The 23066-nt window shown below is 43.7% G+C and overlaps 1 protein-coding gene across 1 annotated transcript in view; it reads right to left on the bottom strand.

Annotated features, from left to right (window-relative positions):
* Positions 1-1129: 1129 nt before the first annotated feature.
* The window catches only part of LOC103301043 (adhesion G protein-coupled receptor E2), a 46296-nt gene continuing 24359 nt past the window's right edge, over positions 1130-23066 (bottom strand). The window contains exons 11-20 of the mRNA XM_054718329.1: positions 13226-13333; positions 12818-13038; positions 12455-12634; positions 9752-9949; positions 9243-9478; positions 6475-6541; positions 5978-6069; positions 5046-5214; positions 4850-4960; positions 1130-1169 (exon numbers count right to left, since the gene is read on the bottom strand). Of these exons, the coding sequence (XP_054574304.1) occupies positions 1149-1169; positions 4850-4960; positions 5046-5214; positions 5978-6069; positions 6475-6541; positions 9243-9478; positions 9752-9949; positions 12455-12634; positions 12818-13038; positions 13226-13333 (1403 nt within the window). The 3' untranslated portion in view covers positions 1130-1148. The remainder of the gene's footprint in view (positions 1170-4849; positions 4961-5045; positions 5215-5977; positions 6070-6474; positions 6542-9242; positions 9479-9751; positions 9950-12454; positions 12635-12817; positions 13039-13225; positions 13334-23066) is intronic.

Consider the following 23066-nt stretch of genomic DNA (forward strand, 5'->3'; position numbering starts at 1 on the left):
TTGAAACCCTGGATTAGATTTTGGTTAGACTGATTTGTCAATAATTCTTTATTTACACACACAGGATGTTATAAAGTCACGTCTTATCAGGAGATAATGTTAGGTTGCCCACTATCGATAAAGTTAAGCTGATCATTAAGGTTTTATGGTGACTGTCAGATCTCCCTATTGTAAATGTGCACTTTGGCCCTTGTAATTAATCAATAATATATGAGGTGGTATTTTTGGCAGTGTGGGACTAGCCTGACCTCCAACAGCCTTTTACATTTTGTTTTAGTGGCCATTTACTTGGTATTGCAAAATCATGATTTTCTAATTTTATCTCATCTTTTACAATTATTAGCTGATATTTTTAGGTATCACTATGGACTCATGGATGTTTTTAATGTTATGCCCATTTATAGGCATTTCCCATAAGTTCAAATTATACAAATGTGGTCCGTGAAAACCCATAGGGAATTTCTTCCAGGTGAAATTGCTCTGGATTGGGTTTTGCCCAGATGAAATAATATATATAAATACAAGTACATAATATACTGTAGCAATATACACCTTGCACACAACTCAAATTTATAAAATGCAAGGATGTAGAAACTCTATTGATTTTACTCTAACATTTTCTTTACATATGAGCTTTGTGAAATCAGGAACTGAATCTGTCTTGATCTGTGTACAGCACATGGTGAGTAAGGGAAATATTTTTAAATGAAAAATTAGTAAGTCTTTAGAAATGAAGAGTGAAGAAGTCAAGGCATGTAGGTTGTGAGGCCAAATATAGGTATTTGACTGAACATTACTTTACTCTTTTATGTCATTATAAGATAGACCTTTGATGATGGTTTTCCTTGTTATATATATTTAACTTAAGGAACATTTTTGTAGAAAAACAGGTTGAAGTGGAGGGTTTAACCCAAGACAACTGAGGAATTGGGTCATAGCTCCTTGACTGTGCTGGGATTGAGCTGAGCATGCTGTGTGGGCCAGAAGGCCCCAATTCTCTAGCAACTGAATGTCAAACATTTCCTGTATACTTTTCTCCCACAATGGTGCCATGAAGAGTTACTTGTAACAGACACAAAAAGTATTTTCTATATTCTTTGCCCAAAGGATGACAGTTCAGTGTTTTCCAGGAAACAGGATCATCTGGTTTAGTTGTTAATTTCGTTCTCCTAAGATGGAAGGGATAAAAATGATACTGTATTAAAAAGTGTAGGACGTATATTCTGAAAACTATAAAAGATTGTCAAAAGAAGCCAAACAACCTAAAGAAATGGAAAAATATTGCATATTCATGGATCAGAAGACTTACTAGTTAAGATTGTAGAACCTCTGCATTGATCTATAGATTCAACACAATGCTTATCAATATCTCAGTTAAATTTTTCTCAGAAATTGACAAGCACATCTTAAAATTTATATGGGACTTAAAAGGGTCCAGAACAGCTGAAACAATCTTGATAAAAAAGAACAAATTTGTGGAGTCAATTCCCCAAATTTCAAACTTGCTACAAACTATAGTAATCAAGATAGATGATGGAAGAGAGCTAAGTGTACAAAAATAAAACCTTATATTTATTGTGAATTGCTTTTGACAAGGATGTCAGGACGATTCACCGATGGAAAGAACAGTCTTTTCAATAAATGATGTTGGGAAAACTGGATAGCCACATGTAAAAGAATGTGTACATCACACTGTAAAAACCTCAAACCATTAAAAATTAATTCTAAATAAATCATATACCTAAGTGTAATAACTAAAACTATAAATGTTTTGAAAGAATACATCTATAAATCTTATGGGCGTTAGTCAATTCTTTTTTAAATATGATACCTAAAGCACAAGTAAACAAAAAAATAGATAAATTTCACTCCCACAAGGTAAAAAAAAAATTATGCATCAATTGGATCAAGAGTGTGAAAAACCAATCAAAAAATGGGATAAAAAAATTGAAAATCATATGTCTCCCAAGAGACTTGTGTCCAGAACATACGTGGAATTTTTACAATTTATCAATAAAAGATAAATGATTGAATTAAAAATGGCAAGAGGATTTGAATAGCTATTTCTTCAAAGAAGATATGCAAAAGGCTAATAACCATGTGAAAAGATGTTCAACATCATTAGACATTAGGGAAATACAAACCAAAAGCCTAATGCACTGTATACAAAGTAAGGTATAAAAAACTAGCCCTGGCCAGTGTGGTTCAGTTGGTTGGATCATCGTCCTGTGCACTGAAGCGTCTTGAGTTTGATTCCCAGTCAGGGTTCATACCCAGGTTGCAGGTTTCATCCCTAGTCAGGGCACATATGGTGGACAATAGCTCGGTGTTTTTCTCTCACATTGATGTTTTTCTCTCTTTCCCTCTCTCTAAAATTTATTCCAGGATGAGGATTAAAAAAAGCAAAAGCAAAAAACTAAACCACAAGTTTTTGTGAGGATGTGGAGGAAATTGGAACCCTTATATATTTTGGTCTTGTTCCTCGTGGAATTGGGGAACCATTTTGGGGATTTTTATGCAAGGTGGTGGAATATAAAATTTTTGTTTTGAGAAGATAATTCCGAGTTTTATGTGAACAATTGTTGCAGGAGAGAATAGATGAGGAAAACCGGTTAGGATGATTCTGCAATACAGCTAAGGAAAGATGACAGCTGGATTTAGGGAGGAGGTGTTGGAGACAGTGTTAACAGAACAGATCTATGAGTACTGAGGAGGAAATATTAATATGATTTAGCAATGGACTGTTTTGGGGTGGAACAGGGAAGGAAAGAGGATAATATTAATGAATATTCAGGTCCTGACTAGTGCAATGAGATGAATGGAGATGCCATTGAAAGAGATGAGAAACCCTGAGGAGGATTAAGCTATTGAAAAAATGATAAATTCTTTTATGGCCATGTTGGATTGTTTCTGACATATTTAAGTAGAGGTACTAAGTAAGTAATTGAAAATTATCATCTGGGGCTCAAAGGTAATTCAGGACTAGAGAAACTGTTTGGCTATTATTTCCTTCTGCATAATTCATTGAGTCCCTGTAGACAGGATTGTCTATAAGGAGAGTATAGTATGACTAGAGGCCCGGTGCATGGAATTTGTGCACAGGTAGGGTCCCTAGGCCTGGGTGGCGATCAGGGCCATTTGGGGCCTTCTGGCTGCCGGCCAGGGCTTTCCTTTGTTTTGTGCCACCCCTTGGTGGTCAGCATACGTCATAGCGAGTGATCAAACTCCCGGTCTCCTGGTCGAACTCCCGAGGGGACACTTTGCATATTAGCCTTTTATATATATAGATAATGGGAGTGTTTCTAGGACAAAGCTGGATAGAGTAAATGACGTCTAAAGAAGATGAAGACAGTTCAGCCAGAAAGTTAGGAAGAATTCCAGGGATGTTGAGATCTAGGAATCAGGAACAAAAGAGAAGTTTCATGATGGAGGCAGTAACCACAACACCCAATAGTACTAAGAGGACCAAAAAATATTTATTTCATCCAGTGATATGAAGGTCATTGGAGGCTTAAGAGAGAGCTGTTTGGTGCAATGATGGAGGCACATGCCAGTTTTGAGTGTTTGAGGAAGAAGAGGGAGGGATCAAATGTATAACTTTAATAATTTTTAAAAGACAGAGATTTAGCATGTTGCAATGAAGGTGGATGCAATGATACTGTTGAGGAGGTGAGACTGTGCAAGGTTCAGAGTTATGTAAAGTTATGGAACAGTCAGGAGTGTTGAGAACCAAAATGCAAGAGAAGGACTAGCCTTAAAAAAGTCAGAAGCACATTTTTGTCTGTGGCAATAAGATGGAATGAAGAGAGAATGAACCAGATGTCCAATGCCTTGTGTTTTTGAGAGCACAAAGTTGACTTTGTTTCATCCTGCTTACTTGATTTGCTATGGAAGAAACTGGTAGAAACATCTGCAGGAAAGGAAAGAATTAGAATAATGAGATTCTTGATGAATGGAGAATTTGGAAGCATTAGTTGTAGAGGATTGGACAAACAAGTGGATGATAAATATGCATAAGGCTTGGCAGGCAGCATGGTGGGTCCATGGAAGTTGGGAGAAAAAGTGAATTGTCTGAAAACCTTGCACAATCCATATAGAACTTATGAGTGTCATTTTCTTTACCTACCAATGGGAACATAATAATACTTATCTTCAAGAGCTGATGTGAAGAACATGTGAACAAAAATCATAAGACAAGGTTTTATAAACCAGAATATACATATGTTCATTGCTATTGCTGGGATCCCTCCTCAGCTTTTTGTGAATCTCCTTCCTGGCTTTGCATTATTTGTATGTGTTGAAAATTCCAGGACCAATTGTAGATTCTTAAGGAAAATCTCAAATCAAACCTTACACTTATTTTTACCAGCTTTTATAACTGTATATGCCATGTATTTATTCTTTATATAGAGGATAGCATGGAATGAATTGGGATAAAGGATGGTGCTGGGACTGTGCAGTTTGAGCATCACAGCTTCAGATAATTAGTTCCTGCTTGTTGAGCTGATCAACCATAGCTTCTCTCTATGCTTATTAGGAAATGTTTTGTATCTTTTCACTAAGTAAAATAAAAAACCACATGCACCATGTCTCACAAAGTGAGTGCTCTACAGACAGGAGAAGAGAATCATGGGCAAGGGTCAAGGTGAGTACATCAACACAGTGAGTGGAAGTATAGGAAGACCTCCATTGTTCACATGGAAATGCCTTGGGGTGGGTCCACAAGGAAACTCAGTGGGAGCCATCCTATGGCATCACCAGTTATATTTCAGGTTGTCCAGTGTGATGGGCATGAGCTATTCAAGTGGATCCTCTAGTGAAGTACTCTGGGAGCAATATGTGATCTTACCACATTGTGTTTGGAGACTTCAGACATAGCCCTGCTGGAGAGTGTGTACTTCTCAGAGTCGACTTTAGTTTCCTTGACCGCTTTCAACCATATCCTGTATTGCTCCTGGACCTACAGAAGCAAAGCATGCTCTGAGTTAGCTCACTGAGAGGAGTGAGAGTGGAAAGAATCTTGAGCAGGAGGTGGACAATGGTACCTGCTGGCTGAGGAGACAGTACACCAGGAAGATGAAGACGCCCTGCAGGCTGTTGATGATGGTGAAGAGATAGGCCATGGCATGAGCAGCTGGACCCACCTGCAAGATTCCCAGACACCATGTGCAGCCCAAGATAAAGAGCTGAGCCATCGCTTTAAATGTCAACATCCTGGTGGGAGGAAAAGAGAGGTCCGTGATGCACCCAGAACAACAGAATTAAGGTTATCCTCATCTCTACCCCAAGGATGCATGACTGAGTTGTGATCAATTTTGATAACTACTCTCAATGATCCTCTGAACAGAAATGCTATCAGAGTTTATCATGTCATTTTGACTTCGACTGAACATCTCCCATCTCGAACAATTTGGTTCTCAACCAGGTTGTTAATGAAAAAAAAAAAAATGTCTTGGTTAACTTGGTCCATGAACTGAGTGTGAGCATGGTTTTCCTAGAATAGAGGCCATTCATTCTGTACTAGCCTTTCACAAGATGTGATAGGTGGATAAAGAACCTGATTTTCTCAGGTGTAGGAGTGGAGACGGCAGAGGGAAGAGCATCTATGAAGGTATGGGCATGAATGTGCATGCTGGGTTTTGGAAACAGTTATGTAATTTCCTAAGTGTTCTATAAAGATAAAAGTGTTCTGACACCTTCTTCATAGGACCATAGAAGTAATTCATGTTTAACAGAACAAAGTCAATTTTCTCGGTGGCTGACGTAATTTCATGCCAGAGTTATGGAGAAACAATGCTTTTGACTTGGGTTTCAGCAGCAAACCACAGTACCTGAGCTGGTTTCCAGAGAGGGTGGCTGCACCTCTCTCCTGACCTCTCAGAATCCCCATGAAAGGACACCAGGAGCTTGGAACCATAGGGTATTGCTCCTGGACCATGCTTTGTACGGGGTGGTGTGCCCCTCTGATCCCTCTCACCTCGTGTTCTGGAGGGTGGACACATCCCTGTTGAGTGAGGAGAGCTTGGTTTTCAGAATCCAGATGGTCATCAGAAAGAAAGCCAAGTTAATCTGCAGAAACCCCACAAGGCATATTGAATATATTCCACATCTGTATTCCTTCCTCCTGGCTCATCCAATACCTAACTCAGCAAGTAAGACGCTTTCATATTCCGTAGCAGTCATAGAAAAAGGGACCAAACATCCAGTAACTCAGGCTTATGCTTGTCCTGTAACTGGGGTGATTAACTTGTCCCAGTTTTTATGGCAATCTCCACATTTTAGCACTGAAAGTGATATATCTCAGGAAATCCCTTTATCCTGGTTTTAAAACAGAAATTTTCCTCCTGTATGCCTCCTCAGTCCTGGGCAAACTTTAAGGATTTCTCATCCTGCCTGTAACCCTCCTTATACACCTGCTCTTTGATGGACCCTCAGCTGGGCAGGAAGCATGCTCTCATGTCATCCTTTACTCACAGAGAAGATGGTGCAGACGGGGCCAAGGAAGGTCCATATAAATCCCTTTTGTGTGCTGAGCCAGCATCTAAAAGAGATATGGAAAGAGACTGAAGAATCTATTTGCCTTTGTGGATAAAGACTTGGTGGACATATCCTTCACCACCCATAGTTTCTTCTTCCTCTTATTGCTAATATTGTTTCTTCTTGATAAGAACCTTTAAGGTAAGATCTATCCTCTTACTAAGTTTTAAGTATACAATACAATATTGTTAATTAGGCCACATACTCTAATAGATCTTCTTATTACTCTTTCATAACTGAAACTTTGTGTATGCCCTTGATGGTGATGCTGGTCCTGGTTGTATAGTTAAGTTCAAACTCATCAGGTGACAGACCTTAACTAGGTATAGCATTGTATAAACCAATCATGCCATAATAATGTGGTTTTTAAAAAGATAAATTTATTTTAAAAATGTCTGTCAGGCATGCTGGCAGAAGGAAATATACATTTTTACATGAAAAGATAAATATCAATAAGTAAATTAAGTTACGGTTTATTGGAAAAATATCGCGTCTCCTCTGTATCAGGACCTCTGCTTGACCTGAAGACCCAATTGCAATTGAGATAGTCTGGTCTCAGTCCTCAGGGAAGTCACTAATTAGACAATAGAAACAATCAAGATGATGAGTTTTATGGTCAAGTGTGAGGAGCTGCGAGAACACATAGCTAGACAGCTTGCCTCGTCTGTGGTATAGGAGGTTCAGGTAGTTGGGAAGGGTTCCCTGAGAGAACTGATTGTATTTATTCTGAGATATGAAAGGATGGGCAGTTATATAGAAGGTGAAAAAATTGGGAACATGCAAGATGATAGTAAAAAAAGATGATGACAGTAACCTGATAACAGTACTAAGGTAGGGCTCACGTGTATTACATAATTTATTCCTCATGACAACATTGAGACTCAAGTGATCACAGGTTGGTATCTAATGCTTAAGGAAACATAGTAAATCAAGGCCACACTGATAGAAATGATAGAACTGCAAATGATCCCATGTGAGATACTTGTGTATGAATTGGGAGGTGTGAGTACCATGAAATTAGCTAGACCCCCCCCCCAGAAGACTCAAAGCCAACCCTACTAAGACAATGCTGGTAAACCGCACCCTGTGGGTCAAATGGGGTCGCTCCCTGATTTTGTAAATGTGCTTTACAGGTACACAATTATACTCATTTTCTTGCATATCGCTTATGGCAGCTCTTGTGCTACAAAGACAGAGGTGAGTAGTTGCAACAGAGAGTACATGGTCTGCAAAGTTGCAGCCCTTAACAGTTTGCTGACTTTTATGCAAGCTATATAGGAAGGCCATCTGACCAGGGCTACTCCGATGGTGGTGAACATTAATTATATCAACACAGGAGTATGTTGTAAATGCCGGATTGTCTGTATTTGATCCCAGTTCTGCCAGCAACCATCTGTGTGATTTGGACCATGTCAGTAATCTCTGTACCTCAATTTCCTCACCTGTAAAACTCATATAATACAAGTTCTACCTAAGTGGGTTGTTGGGAGAATGACTTGAGCTGATACATGAAAAATACTGGGAATATAAATTGCATGTCCAAAGTGATTTCTAAATCTTAGCTCTGGTCATCACAATTTAATCATCTAAATAACACTCCCCCCTTTTTTTAATTGAGAGAAGTAGGTTACACCAACCAATACCATCCCTTCATTCCCATTTTGCTTCCTAGAATATTTAAAGCAGTCCCCTCAATTAGTGCAATGAGTATTATATTAATATACATTTACTGATATATAAGATAGGATTAAAAAGATAGGATTAAAATTATGTACAATACTTTTTAATGTAACATAGTCTTTAATCCTATATAATAAAAGGCTAATATGCAAATCAACCAAAAGGTGGAGCAACCAGTGCTATGACGCACACTGGTCACCAGGGGCAGACACTCAATGCAGGAGCTTCTCCCTAGTGGTCAGTGCGCTCCCACAGGGGGAGTGCCTCTCAGCCAGAAGCCCTGAGCTCGGCTCACAGCTGGTAAGTGCAGCAGCGGTGGCAGAGCTAAGGATGTCTGACTGCTGGCTTAGGCTCACGCCCCCCTTCTCCCGAGGACATCCTCCAAGGGCTCCCAGACTGCGAGAGGGCACAGGCCAGGCTGAGGGATCCTAGCCATATGTATGTTGGGGGCGACCAGGTCGGCAGGCAGAGGTGGTTAGGGATGATCAGACAGGCAGGGGAGCAGTTAGGGCATTAGGCAGGCAGGCAGGTGAGTAGTTAGGATCCAGTGGTTCTGGATTGTGAGAGGGATCCCAGATTGAAGAGGGTGCAGGCAGGGCTGAGGGACCCCCCCGCACCATGCACGAATTTTGTGCACCATGCCTCTAGTATAATTATAATTAATATTTAAAATAATTAAATCTAAAAGAGAAAAATCAGCTTATTTATTTTAACCATGTATTAATTTATGATTGTTAATGTTTCATTATTATAAAAGTATAGGTAATGAATGTAATGCACAATTAATATTATATAAACATATAATTGTTAACATACTATATAATTAACATTTGAAACGATGAAATTTTAAATTCTTAAAAACAATCACTTCAAGGAATACAATCATGAAACCAGGAAGATGTCTTTGGGTGGTTATTACTGTTTTTTTATACCTATCATATTCTAGTGAAATTAAAGTGCTACATTGGTTCTCTGCTGACCATGGTCATGTGGAGAAGATGAGGACAGTGGGAACTTTAATTTACCGGGCAGGTGTTCCATAAAGGTGAGGCCTGGAAGCTGTGGAAATGACCACAATAACAGCTGGGACTCCGTAGCCCACAGGGAGCATGAACTTCTTTATGAACCTGCTCACGTTGGAGTAGTTGACCACCGTCAGGTTGCGAGCAGTGAGGAAGAGGTGCAGGCCCTCCAGCAGCATCCAGGTGAAGGAGGCCAGGTAGAGATAGTGTAAGGCACCCGCGATGATGGCGCACAGCACCTGGGGGAGGAGTGAGAGTCACCAGGTGGGATTGTCAGGTGAAGTGTGGACCCAAGACCTCTCCTATACTTTTTTTGGGGGAACTCTGATGTATATGAATGAAATTTCAAAAAAGGGGGTGTCTTCTAGTTGTGTCAGTCATTGTGAAATTGGCTACTCACCCCTTTAACATTCCTAAAACACAAGGTCATTATTTTAAGATGTTCAGTGCAGCATGGCGCCATGAACACATCCCACAGGGAGGACAGATGTCCTTTGGGACAATGTCAGTACCTTGTTCTCAGTTCTGTCGATGGCTGTGAGGAAGAGCAGGTGGGCCAGGAAGAGGCAGAGTGAGAGATGCAGGTGGAGTGAGGTGCTGGTGTTCTGGATGGCTTTGCACAGCAGGAAGGTGAGGGCCGCCAGGAGGAGGCACAGCAGAGAGAGGCTCAGCCCCAGGTAGGTGATCACAGCCAGGGCGGGATCCTCCTCCTGGAATCCAACAGAGAGGAGATATCACTTATACTTTTCTGGGCTGGGTTAATGACTCTCCCACCATATTTAATTTTATTTTTCGATGTAACAAAATCAGGAATGCAGGAGCCACCTAAATTTGTGATGTTTGTGGGTAATCTTAGAGTTTTATGGGTCCTAAATGGATTAATTCAGATCCTGGAAGAATTGAGGGGTAGAAGAGACCTTAAGATCAAGTCCTGGAACTCTAAGGGTTTATTTTAAAATATTTTTGCCCTAGTCAGTTTGGCTCAGTGGAAAGAGCGTTGGCCTGTGGATTGAAGGGTTCCAGGTTCGATTCTAGTCAAGGGCACGTACCTCAGTTGCAGGCTTGATCCCTACCCCTGGTTGGGTGTGCAAAGGCAGCCAGTCAATGTGTCTCTCTCACATCAATGTTTCTTTATCTCTCTCTCACTCTCTCCCTTCCACTCTCTCTAAAAATGGAAAAATAGCTTCAGGTGAGAATTAACAACAACAAAAAAGAAAGAAAAATTTCCTAGCTGGTATGGCTCAGTGGTTGAGTGTTGACTCATGAACGAGGAGATCACGGTTTGATTCCTGGTCAGGGCACATGTCCGGGTTGTGGGCTCGATCCCCACTATAGGGAGGTGTACAGGAGGCAGGTGATTGATGATTCTCTCTCATCACTGATGTTTCTATCTTCCTTTCCTTTCCTCTCTGAAATCAATAAAAACAAAATATTTTTATTGAATTTTAGAGAGAGATGAAGGGAGAGGGTGATAAAGAGAGAAACATTGATCAGTTGCCTCCTGCACAACCCCTATGGGATAGAGCCTGCATCCCAGGCATGTGCCCTGATTGGGAATCGAACCAGCAACCTTTTGGTGCACTAGACAACATCCAACCAACTGAGCCACATGGGCCAGGCATAGGGTTTATTTTTCTTTAGGCTTTTGAGCATGGCTAAGCTTACAGGTTGTCACGTGAGAAGAAAGAAGTGTGTGTAAACAATTGCAACATTATGTATTAGCAAATGATCAAAACAAAACCCCACTATAAGAGGTCTTGATGTGTAATTTATGGAGCATTCACAAAATGAAATGCTGTGCGGTAATAAAAATAATGAAGTGTCTCTTTGTAGGCTGGAATAGAAAATTCTCCTAGGTGCAATAAATAAAACACAATTTGCACAACAGTGAAAAAACACACACACACTCCACCAAGTCTTTGAGAACAGAAAAACCAAGGAACCAACACATGCATTATTTTTATACAGGGTGAGGCAAAAATAGGTTTACAGTTGTGAGTATGTGAAAAACAGAGTTTATTATTTGTTAATTATTGTATTATTTTCCATACAAACAACTGTAGGCCTACTTTTGCCCAACCCTATATGTATAAAATATCCAAAGAAAAATGCAGGAGAAACTAACAGCTTTGACCGGTTGAGGCCAGAGGAACTAAGTGTCTGGTTTCTCTCTCATTCTGTTTGAATTTGAAATGTAAATATTTTAAGTCTTCAATAAATGTAAAACAGTATGTAAATAAAAGCATGAATATGTGTTACCTAGCGACGGGGCCGGAGGAAACATGGTCTTGGAGTGTTGTTCACACTTCTGGAGGCTTCTATGAGTTCTGGCCACTTGGCTATTATCATTTTCATGTGGGTGCCACATTTATTTCAGTAAATGCCCCATTGCCTGAAGTTACCTGAGCCAGTTTCTGGTTTTGGGGGACCAGAGAAGTAACCAGATCAACTGGACAGGAGAGGAGGCACACACAGCTACTGACTCAGCTGTACTCACTGGATCCCCTGGTACCTCTGAGCTTTGTCATCACCAAATCTTCCTTTCTGAAGTCCCTGATAGCCCCTGTCCTGAACCCCCCCCCCCCATGGTAGGCAGAATTCCAGTTTGGCAATCATAACCACACCGGCATGTGTACATATAAATGCCTCCAGGATTTCAGCCAAATGCCATCTAGGTGCTCCTGGGAAGGCATTTTGCAGGTTCACAGTCAACTAACTTGAAGAGAGGGATTTATCTTGTGTGGGTCAGACCTAATCAAATGAGCCCTTAACTGATTCAAAGTTTGAGGGTGTTTTAATGTGAGGGCAATTCTCCTGCTGGCTCCCAGTCAGCAATACTGATACCCTGTGAGCAGCCTTGGGAGGGGTACATGAGAAAGAATGCAGGGAGCACCTAGGAGCTGAGTGTGCTCCTCTACTGCCAGCTGGCAAGCAAGTGAGAAATCAGTCCTACAACTGCAAGGAACTGAATTCTGCCAGCAACCAGGGAGCTTGGAGAACTGCACAACTCAGATGAGATTACAGGCTTGGCTCACACAATCATTCTAGTCTTGTGAGACCCTGAGCAGACAGCCCAGGTCTGCCGTGCCAGATTGCTGACCTCAGGATTCTGCAGGTTAACGAATCCCTGTGTGTGTCTTTTTAAAGACACTACATTTGTGGGAATTTACTACACAGCAATAGACATTGAATTCAACCCCTTTTAGGGCTCTCACCTGCACATCATAGTGGGCCATGAGGACGGTAAAGCTGCTGAGGTGGCTGCATTGGCAGGTGGTGCTGGAGTCTCCGGTGCCCACCCTCCAGCAGCCTTTGGTGGACCAATGACCACTTCCATTCTGGCTAGGCTCCCAGAAGACGCAGAACACCTTTTGCCATGGCCTTGGGGTCACTGCCTGTAGGAACAGGGCAAGGTGTGAGCTGGTGGTTCTGGTGCTCAGAAATGCTGACCCAAATCCTGCTGGTGATGGGCTTTCCTGGGGAGAAGATGCACCCATGGGGGAGCCCCCAGAACCTCAAGTCTATTCCCAGCAATCAGGCTCATTTTATAGCTATAGCCCCATCCCACCAAGACTCACATGCTTGAAGATGAAGGTGACTGGGGAGCTTAGGTTCTGGGTGTTATTATTGCTCACAACGACGGAGATGACATCTGAGAGCAGGACGGGGGAAACTTCCTCCAACAGGCCCGTGTGTGTCTCATGCAGAACTGACTGCTCCTCAGCTTCTAGAACCAGGGGGGCTTCAGCCATCAACTTGCCCATTCCTGGTGTGGACAAAAGGCCCACCATAGACGGACCTATAGGAAAAGACCATGGTTGACATCTTGAGGGGCTCACAGGACCCCTTCTTCAGGTAGACTCTTTTCTTGTGGACCCCACCATAGCCCACACTCTCCTTTAAACTTTAATTCTCCATTTATTCCACCCTTGGGTATCTTGTCCCACTGTGAAACCTCAGTGAACTTCTCCCCATCTCAGCCTTACCTGAATCACCAGATTCCTGTACTGCATCCCAGTCCAGCACCATCTTTGCCTGATTAGCACTCAAGGTGACCTGCCTGTCTCCTTGCTTCTTTATCTTCAGAGACAGTTCTATGAATTGTGGGAGTTACATTGTGAGGTTGTTAGATTAGTAATTGAACCTGCAATGGTTGCTATAATACCATGTTATATATAATCAATATATTATATAAATGTATTATATATTTATATATTACGTAATATATATTATCTATATATATAAGAGCCTAAGCTACTGGACAACCAGATGACTGAATGACTGGTTGACCGGTCACTATGACGCACACTGACCATCAGGGTACAGACGCTCAATGCAGGTCAGTGCGCTCCCACAATGGGAGTGGCAGCTCAGCTGACCTACAGGCACCAGATGCAGGGTTCACCACTGTGGCAGCATGAGCCTCTCCTGATTGCGACTGACTGGGCGCGAGCCCGCAGCAGGTGCAGTGGGGCTGGGATGAGTGGGAGCCGCAGGCAGGAGCAGCAGGCGGCCTTTGACTGCTGGTTTCGGACCAATCACTGCAGGCCAGGCTGAGGGACCGCACCGGTGCACGAATCCATGCACCAGACTATATATATATATTTAGTAAACATGATAATAGTAAAACATATAATATTTGGTGTATATAATAATGGCATATATATCATGTGGATTTACAAAGGATTATAAGAGAATATCATGAACAATTATTCAACAAGTTAGATAACCTGGATGAAATAAAGAAATTCCTAGAGACATACAAACTACTCAAATAGAGTAGTTTGTATGTCTCTAGACCCTGGGACCCGCCCCGCACATTTTGCAGACCCACCACGCACGTTTTGCAGGCCCACCTGGGCTCCAAGCAGCGGCTTTTGCATGTGGGTGGACTGCCCTGTGGCAGCTTGACCAGATGAACTGCGGTTCTAGTGGGACTGCTCCAGGGCCGCTCAGACAGGAGGAGGAAACTGCAGTTTTTGCTATAATTCCTGCTGAGTGGCCTCAGACAGTAGCTGACCTACACTCCATTGGAGACCCAGAAACAAGGGCATCTAGTGGTCGGTGTGAGATGACACCAGATTTCAACCCCTTGCATAAGGGACACATTCAAGAGGCAGACTCAGTGAGTGCCAAAGCCTTGCTGCAAGACCCGGCCCATAAACGTGTCTCCTGCACAGCAACTCTTCCTTTATAGACACAGAGGGTCCTCACGGCCGATTGGCCTGGAGGACAATTCCTCCCAGTGACTCCAACAACAATCAAGACTTAACTACACAAAGGAGGACCAAGATGGAGGCATAGGGCGGAAGCCTGATTGTTGCCTACCACAACAATTTTGAGACTACGATGGGAGAGCAGAGCAGACACCATCTAGAACCACCGGAGGGCTGGCTGAGCAGATACTCTACAACTAGGATAAAAGAGAGGGGTACGCGGGATGATGCTGATGCCAGTGACCCAAAGATCACACTTTAAGAACTACGGCTCAGGCGACACAATGGCGGCCTGGAACGTGCTCGGCGCAGTTCTCCCGGCAATCTCCGGCTAAGGAGACGGCTCCACTCGCTGCCGAGCACGGACAGACAAGCCCTTGGGAGACATGGATGTGGGAGACTCCATGCTTGCTGACCTCCGAGTCCTTCAAGAATCTCAATGCCCCGGAAGCGGCCAGGTGCACACGCTTGGCGACCGGCCACCACTGCAGACCCAAGGGCTGACGCAGCGACCCCGGACCAGCCTGCCACTGCGCACCGGGCACACTGGAGCTTTGCTGAGCCCACCGCCCAACGAGTTCTGCGACAGTCGCCCTGGAGCTCTGAGAAAATGGCCGAAGGAATTGCTGAGAGGGAATTGACCAACAGGAATTGGGATCAAGAAGACGAAACCCCGCTGGGTCCCAGGTCCGGGTGAGGCCGTGTGCCCCTGGGTCCGGGTGAGGCTGGGAACTGGGTCAGGGTGAGGCTGGGTCCCGGGTCCAGGCGAGGCCACATGCCCCTGGATCTGGGTAAGGCCGCACGCCCCTGGGTCCGGGTGAGGCTATGCGCCCCTAGGTCCGGGTGAGGCTGGATCCTGGGTCCCGGTGGGGCCGTGCGCCCCTGGACCCAGGTGAGGCCACGCCACCCTGGGTCTGGGAGAGGCCACGCGCCCCTGGGTCCGGGTGAGGCCACACGCCCCTGGGTCCGGGTGAGGCCTCGCGCCCCTGGGTCCGGGTGAAGCTGGATCCCAGGTCCAGGTGAGGCCGTGTGCCCCTGGATCTGGGTGAGGCTGGGTCCTAGGTCCGGGTGAGGCCGCGTGCACCTGGATCTGGGTGAGGCTGGGTCCCGGGTCCGGGTGGGTCCGCGCGCACCTGGGTCCAGGTGAGGCCACGCGCCCCCTGGGTCCGGGTGAGGCCACGTGCCCCTGAGTCTGGGTGAAGCCGTGCCCCTGGGTCTGGCCGAGACCAAACCAGAGGGAGTTGGACCTGCATTACTACCATTTGTCCACCATCCAGAGCTGAGGGGTCAGTGCCGACATGTACACATAAGGAACTGGTGGACATTGATATTGGGTCTCAAAAGAACTGTTGGTCCAGAAAGAAACTCACTACAGACTGATTCATTTGCCTGTCAGCATTACTATTATTGCTCGTCTCACATTCAGTTCTTATAAGTATATCTCTAGTGACACATGATCTCGCTCATCTAGGGGAAATGATGAACAACATAGACTGATGAACAAGAACAGAACCAGAAACAAGGAGGCATCGATCGGATTATCGGGCCTCAGAGAGAGGATAGGGGAGGGTGGGGGGAGGGGGGAGAGATCAACCAAAGGACTTGTGTGCATGCATACAAGCCTAACCAATGGTTAAGAACAACAGGGGGGTGGGGGTATCCATGGGGAGGGGTGTGGGATGGGAATGGGGGGATGAGGAGAAATATGTGACACCTTAATCAATAAAGAAATTAAAAAACAACAACACTGCATTGACATCAATGAATAAATTTTCCAGAGAAAAATTCAATAAGAAAACAGCTACTTTAAATGGCACATTAGACCAGATGGATTTAATTGATATTTTTAGAGCATTTCACCACAAAGCAGCAAAATATACATTTTTAAAGCATAAATGGAACATTTTCCAGGATAGACCATATATTAGGTTTCAAAGTGTGTTTCAGTAAATTTAAAAAGATTGAAATAATATCAAGCATCTAGTTTTATACTAGATGGTATAAAACTAGAAAGCAATTAAAAGAAAAAAACTGAAAACCACACAAGCACATGGAAGCTAAAAAATATGCTACTGAACAATAAATGGCTTAACAATGAGATCAAGGAAGAAGTAAAGAGATACCTTGAAACATTAAAAATTTTTAATAAAACACACACAAAAAACACAATGATGCCCTGGCTGGTGGCTCAGTGGTTAGTGTTGGCCTGTGCACTGAAGGGTGGGTGGGTTTGATTCTTGGTTAAGGGAATGTACCTGGGTTGCAGGTTCATTCCCGCTCTGGTCAGGGTATGTTTGGGAGGCAACCAATCGATGTGTCTCTCTCACATGTATGTTTCTTTCTCTCTTTCTTCCTCTCCCTCCCTCCCTTCCTCCTCTTCCACTCTCTCTAAAAAGCAATGGGAAAAATATCCTTGGGTGAGGATTAACAAAAACAACAACAACCCCTCCCTCCAAACAACAACAATACATAATGACACAAAATTTATGGTACCCAGTGAAAGCAGGCCTAAAAGAAAAAATTCATAGCAAGGGAAGTCTATGCTAAGAAACAAGAAAAATCTAAAATATACAATCTAATCTTACACCTAAAGGAACTAGTAAAAAAATTGAACAAAGCCCAAAGTAAATAGAAGGAAGAAAATAATAAAAATTAGAGTAGAAAAAAAAATGCAATAGAGTCTAAAAAACACACAAACCACCCAAAAAAACCTAATACAAAGGTCAATGAAGCCAAGAGCTGTTTTTTTTTACAAAGAGAAACAAAATTGAAAAACTTTAACCAGACTCATCAAGAAAAAAAGAGAGAGAACCCAAATAAATAAAATCAGAAACAAAAGGGGAGAAGTAATAACTGACACCACAGAAATAGAAAACATTATAAGAAAATAGTATAAAGAATTACATGCCAACAAATTGGACAATCTGGAAGAATGGACAAATTCCTAGAAACATACAATTTTCCAATACTGAATCAAGAATAAACAGAAAATCTGGAGAGAACAACCAAGGTGGCAGCATAGGTAAACACCTAAACTTGCTGCTGAGCACAACCATATCAAAACTACAACTAAAAGACAAACCGAATATCATCCAGAACCACAGGAAGGCTGGCTGAGTGGAAATTCTACAACTAGAAGGAAAGAGAAAAGCGCATTGAGTCCAGTAGGAGGTGTGGAAGTGAAGTGCGGAGGTATGGAGGCGTGTGCGAAAGGGGCTGGCAACTGAATACCCTGTTGTCTTTTTCAATCGGGAGGGAGGCACAAGCTCCTGATTGCTCTGAACTCCAGTTCTGGGATGACTCTTGGGACCCAGACTCATATAGGGAGAAACTGGATTGTCTGGCATTGGGCTGGAACACGAGGGCGGCTTTCTCTCAGAGGTGCTTGCAGCGATCATTGTTCCTGCACAGTGCCCTGGGACACAGAGACCTGGGGGTCTCTTTGGGGCAGGGCTGATGGGCAGCCATTGCTGTTTGCTCCGTCCTGGTGATTCCCTGAGACCATGCCCCACCCAATTTACAACCCCACCCAAGCTGTGCACAGAGGCTTTTGCATATGAATGGACTGGCCCTTTCAATCTAAACCTAAAAAACTGCAGCTGGGTCAGAGAACCCCAGAGCTGCCAAAAGAAGGCCCAAGGCTCCATAGCAGCTTGCATTGTTTCACAGCTGGGTCTCAGCTGGGCACATCCAAACCCCAAAGAAAGAGGAAGAATCTGCATATCTCTCTGTAGCTCCTGCTAGGTAGCTTCAGGAAGTGGCTGAATTTGCTTCTCCTTGGAGATCCAAGAGCTAGTGTATCCAGTGGTCAAAGTGAGACCATCCAGATTACAACTCTTCACATCCATAAGAGACACACTCAGGGGGCAGACTCAGTGAGCGCCAAAGCCCCACTGAAGCAAGTCCTGCCCCATAAGGGTGTCTCCAGAACAGAAGTTCTCCCATTGTAGACACAACTGGTCCTCACAGCCAATTGGCCTGGAGGTCAATCCTTCCAGTGATACCAACAGCAATCAAGGCTTAACTATAAGACTGCACATTGGGTCCGGGTGAGACCATGTGTCCCTGGATCCGGGTGAGGCCTCGTGCACCTAGGCCCGGGTGAGGCCACGTGCCCCTGGGGCTGGGGGAGGCCAAGCGTCCCTGGGTCCGGGTGAGACCATATGTCCCTGGATCCGGGTGAGGCCTCATGCACCTAGGCCCGGGTGAGGACACGTGCCCCTGGGACTGGGGGAGGCCAAGCGCGCCTGGGTCCGGGTGAGACCATGTGTCCCTGGATCCGGGTGAGGCCTCGTGCACCTAGGTCCAGGTGAGGCCACGTGCCCCTGGGTCTGAGAGAGGCCACGCACCCCTGGGTCCGGGCGAGACCATGTGTCCCTGGATCCGGGTGAGGCCTCATACACCTAGGCCCGGGTGAGACCACGTGCCCCTGGTCTGGGAGAGGCCAAGCGCCCCTGGGTCCGGGTGAGACCATATGTCCCTGGATCCGGGTTAGGCCTCGTGCACCTAGGCCCGGGTGAGGCCACGTGCCCCTGGGTCTGGGAGAGGCCAAGTGCCCCTGGTTCCGGGTGAGACCATGTGTCCCTGGATCCGGGTTAGGCCTCGTGCACCTAGGTCCGGGTGAGGCCACGTGCCCCTGGGTCTGGGAGAGGCCAAGCGTCCCTGGGTCCGGGTGAGACCATCTGTCCCTGGATCCGGGTGAGGCCTCGTGCACCTAGGCCCGGGTGAGGCCACGTGCCCCTGGGTCTGGGAGAGCCCAAGCGTCCCTGGGTCCGGGTGAGACCATGTGTCCCTAGATCCGGGTGAGGCCACGTGCCCCTTAACCCGGGTGAAGCCATGCCCCTGGGTTCGCCGAGACCAAACCAGAGGGAGTCGGATCTCTGTTACCACCATTTGTCCACCATCCAGAGCTGAGGGGTCAGTGCTGACATGTACACATAAGGAACTGGTGGACATTGAAATTGGGTCTCAAAAGAACTGTTGGTCCAGAAAGAAACTCACTACAGACTGATCCATCTGCCTGTCAGCATAACTATTATTGCTCGTCTCACATTCAGTTCTCATAAGTATATATCTAGTGACATATGATCTTGCTCATCTAGGGGAAATGATGAACAACATAGACTGAGGAACAAGAACAGAACCAGAAGCAAGGAGGCATCGATCGGACTATCGGGCCTCAGAGGGAGGATAGGGGAGGGTGGGGGGAGGGGGAGAGTTCAACCAAAGGACTTGTGTGCATGCATATGAGCCTATCCAACGGTTAAGTTCAACAGGGGGTTGGGGCATGCGTGGGGGGGGGATGGGAATGGGGGGGATGAGGACAAATATGTGACACCTTAATCAATAAAGAAATTAAAGAAAAAAAAAGAAGTTTTTTTTTTTAAAAAAAGACTGCACATAGCCTACAAAGGGGTACACCAAGAGTGTCCACCTCAGGTAATTAGGGAGGCTGAGCCACTGGATCCTATAGAACACCTAGCACACAAAGCCACTCTATCAACACAGGGAAGCAACCAAAATGCAGAGACAAAGAAATATGTCACAAATAAAAAAAATGGAGGAAAGCAAACTACTGGATATAGAGTTCAAAACCACAGTTATAAGGTTACTCAAGAATCTTCTAGAATGAGAAATATGGTGAGACCCTCAAGGATATGAAAAAGGACCAATTAGAAATTAAGCATACACTGACTGAAATAAAGAATAATACAGAGATCCAACAGCAGACTAGAGGATCCCAAGAATCAAGTAAAAAATTTGAAATATGAAGAAGCAAAAAAAAAAAAAAAAAAAAAAAAAAAAAAAAAAACCAGAAAAGAAAAAAGAATAAAAAAAATATGAAGATAGTGCAAGGAGCCTCTGGGACAACTTCAAGCGTACCAACATCAGAATTATAGGGGTGCCAGAAGAAGAGAGAGAGCAAGATAGTGAAAACTTATTCGAAGAAATAATGACAGAAAACTTTCCCCACCTGGTGAAAGAAATAGACTTACAAGTCCAGGAAGCACAGAGAACCCCCAAAAAAGGAATCCAAAGAGGACCACACCAAGACACATCATAATTAAAATGCCAAGGGCAAAAGACAAAGAGAGCATATTAAAAGCAGCAAGAGAAAGACAGTTAGTTACCTACCAGGGAGCACCCATATGACTGTCAGCTGATTTCTCAACAGAAACTATGCAGGCCAGATGGAGGGGCAAGAAATATTCAAAGTGATGAATAGCAAGAACCTACTACCAAGATTACTCTACCCAGCAAAGCTATCATTTAGAATTGAAGGTCAGATAAAGAGCTTCACAGATAAGAAAAAGCTAAAGGAGTTCATCAGTATTATATGAAATGCTGAAGGATATTCTTTAAGAAGAGGAAGAAGAAAAAGGTAAAGATAAAAATTATGATCAACAAAGTGACAACAAATATATATCTATCAACAAGTGAAACTAAAAATCAAATGAATAAAAAATATGACAAACAGAATAAACTGGTGAATATAATAGAATCAGGGGCATAGAAAGGGAGTGGACTGACAATTCTCAGGGGGAAGAAGGTGTGGGGGATGTGGGAAGAGACTGGACAAAAATTATACACCTATGGATGAGGACAGTGGGAGGGGGGTAACGACAGGGGTTGGGGTGGGAACTGGGTGGAGGGGAGATATGGGTGGAAAAAAGAGGAATAACTGTAATAATCTGAACAATAAAGATTTATTAAAAAAAATAAACAGAAAATCTGAACAAACTGATTACTACTAATGAAATTGAAGCAGTAATAAAAAAAACTTACAACAAACAAAAGTCCTGGACTGGATGGCTTTACAAGTTAATTTTGTTACAGTCAAATAAGAATTAAAACCTATCATTGTCAAACTATTCTAGAAAATTCAATAGGAGGGAAATCTCTCAGACTTATTTTATGAGGTCACCATTACCCTGATTACAAAGACACTACAAAAATAATTACAGGCTAATATTCCTGATGAACATAGATGCAAACATCTTCAACAAAATATGAGCAAACTGAATTCAGCAATGCATTAAAAAGATTATACACCATGATCAACTGGGGTTTAATCCTGGTATGCAAGGTTGGTTCAATATCTGCAAATCAATTAATGTGACACACCACAAACAAAATGAAGGATAAAAATCATATGGTCATATCCATAGATTTAGAAAAAAGCATTTGACAAAATCCAGCATCCATATGTGATTAAAATTCTCAGCCAAGTGGGAATAGAGGGAACATAACTTTACTTAATAAAGGCCATATATGACAAACTCACAGTTATCATTATACTCAATGGGAAAAGGCTAAAAGCACTTTCCTTAGGATCAGGAATAGGACAAGGATATACTAGTACACTTTCACCACATTTTACCTAACATGATATTAGAAGTCTTAGCCACAGCAATCAGAGAATAAAAAATAAAAAGCATTCAAACTGCAAAAAAGTAAAACTGTTATTTTTTGCAGATGGCATTATACTATGTAGAAAGAACCCTAAAAATTCCACCAAAACCCTACTAGAACTGATAAATAAATTCAGTAAAATGGCAGGATACAAAATTAATATTCAGAAGTCAGTTACATTTTTTACACACCAGTAATGAACTGCCAGGAAGGGAAACTAAGAAAACAATCCCATTTAAATTGCATAAAAATATGCCTAGGAATAAATTTAACTAAGGAGGTAAAACACTTGTATTCAGAAAATTATGAGACATTGTAGAAAGAAATGGAGGAAGATAGAAATATATAAAAACATATACCATGCGTATGGATGGAAAAAACTAACATCATTAAAGTTCCATACTACCCAAAGCAATGTATAGATTTAATGTATTCCATATCAAAATACCAATGTTGGACGTGACATCAGAGGAATGGCAGCATGAGAGATTTCCTTGGTCTCTCTCCTTGAAGTTTCAAATATTTGAATAGCTATATTTCAACAAAGGATTCCCAGCCCAACGCACAAACCTGTCTGAGAGATCTGTACATTGAAACATCTGAAGATGGGCGAGTGGGAGGAAAGTGGGAAGGTGGAAAGGAGAAGAGCTGAGATGGGCCAGAGAAGAAGCCTGGAACTTGCTGCCTGGAGCTCTCTGCGAAGCTCAGCTCAGAGAGGGGAGGAATCAGGTGGCTGCGGGCACTCCCTTCAGCTGGGAGGAGCAGGCAGGTTCCGTGAGAATCCTGCAGGAGTGGGCAGGATGAGCTGCAGCTGATCTCAGTGACCAGGGCAGGGAAGAAGCACAGAGGCACGGCCACGGTTGTCTGGCAAATGGCATTCTAGACAGCGAAGCCACAGGGCCTGGCTGCCTCCACTCACCAGAGCTCTCCTTTCATTCTCCCAGCAGGCCCCAGAAAAAGCTGTAGCAATGGGTGTTGGGTTGCAAAGCACATTATTTGCAAACCCAAGAATCGGTACTACAGAAACACTTTCTACCTGAGCGTCACGCACCCTCTTCAACTAATCCCAGGGTCGAGTGGAGACACAGAGTGGATGCCGCAGAGGTCTGCCAGTCAGCATGACTGGGAGATCAAAGCAACAAAGGAAGCGACCAACTTCCCCCAGCTCATCCCACCCCCACACATCACAGTGCACTGC

Source organism: Eptesicus fuscus, chromosome 6 (assembly GCF_027574615.1).
Source record: "Eptesicus fuscus isolate TK198812 chromosome 6, DD_ASM_mEF_20220401, whole genome shotgun sequence".
Classification (NCBI taxonomy): domain Eukaryota; kingdom Metazoa; phylum Chordata; class Mammalia; order Chiroptera; family Vespertilionidae; genus Eptesicus; species Eptesicus fuscus.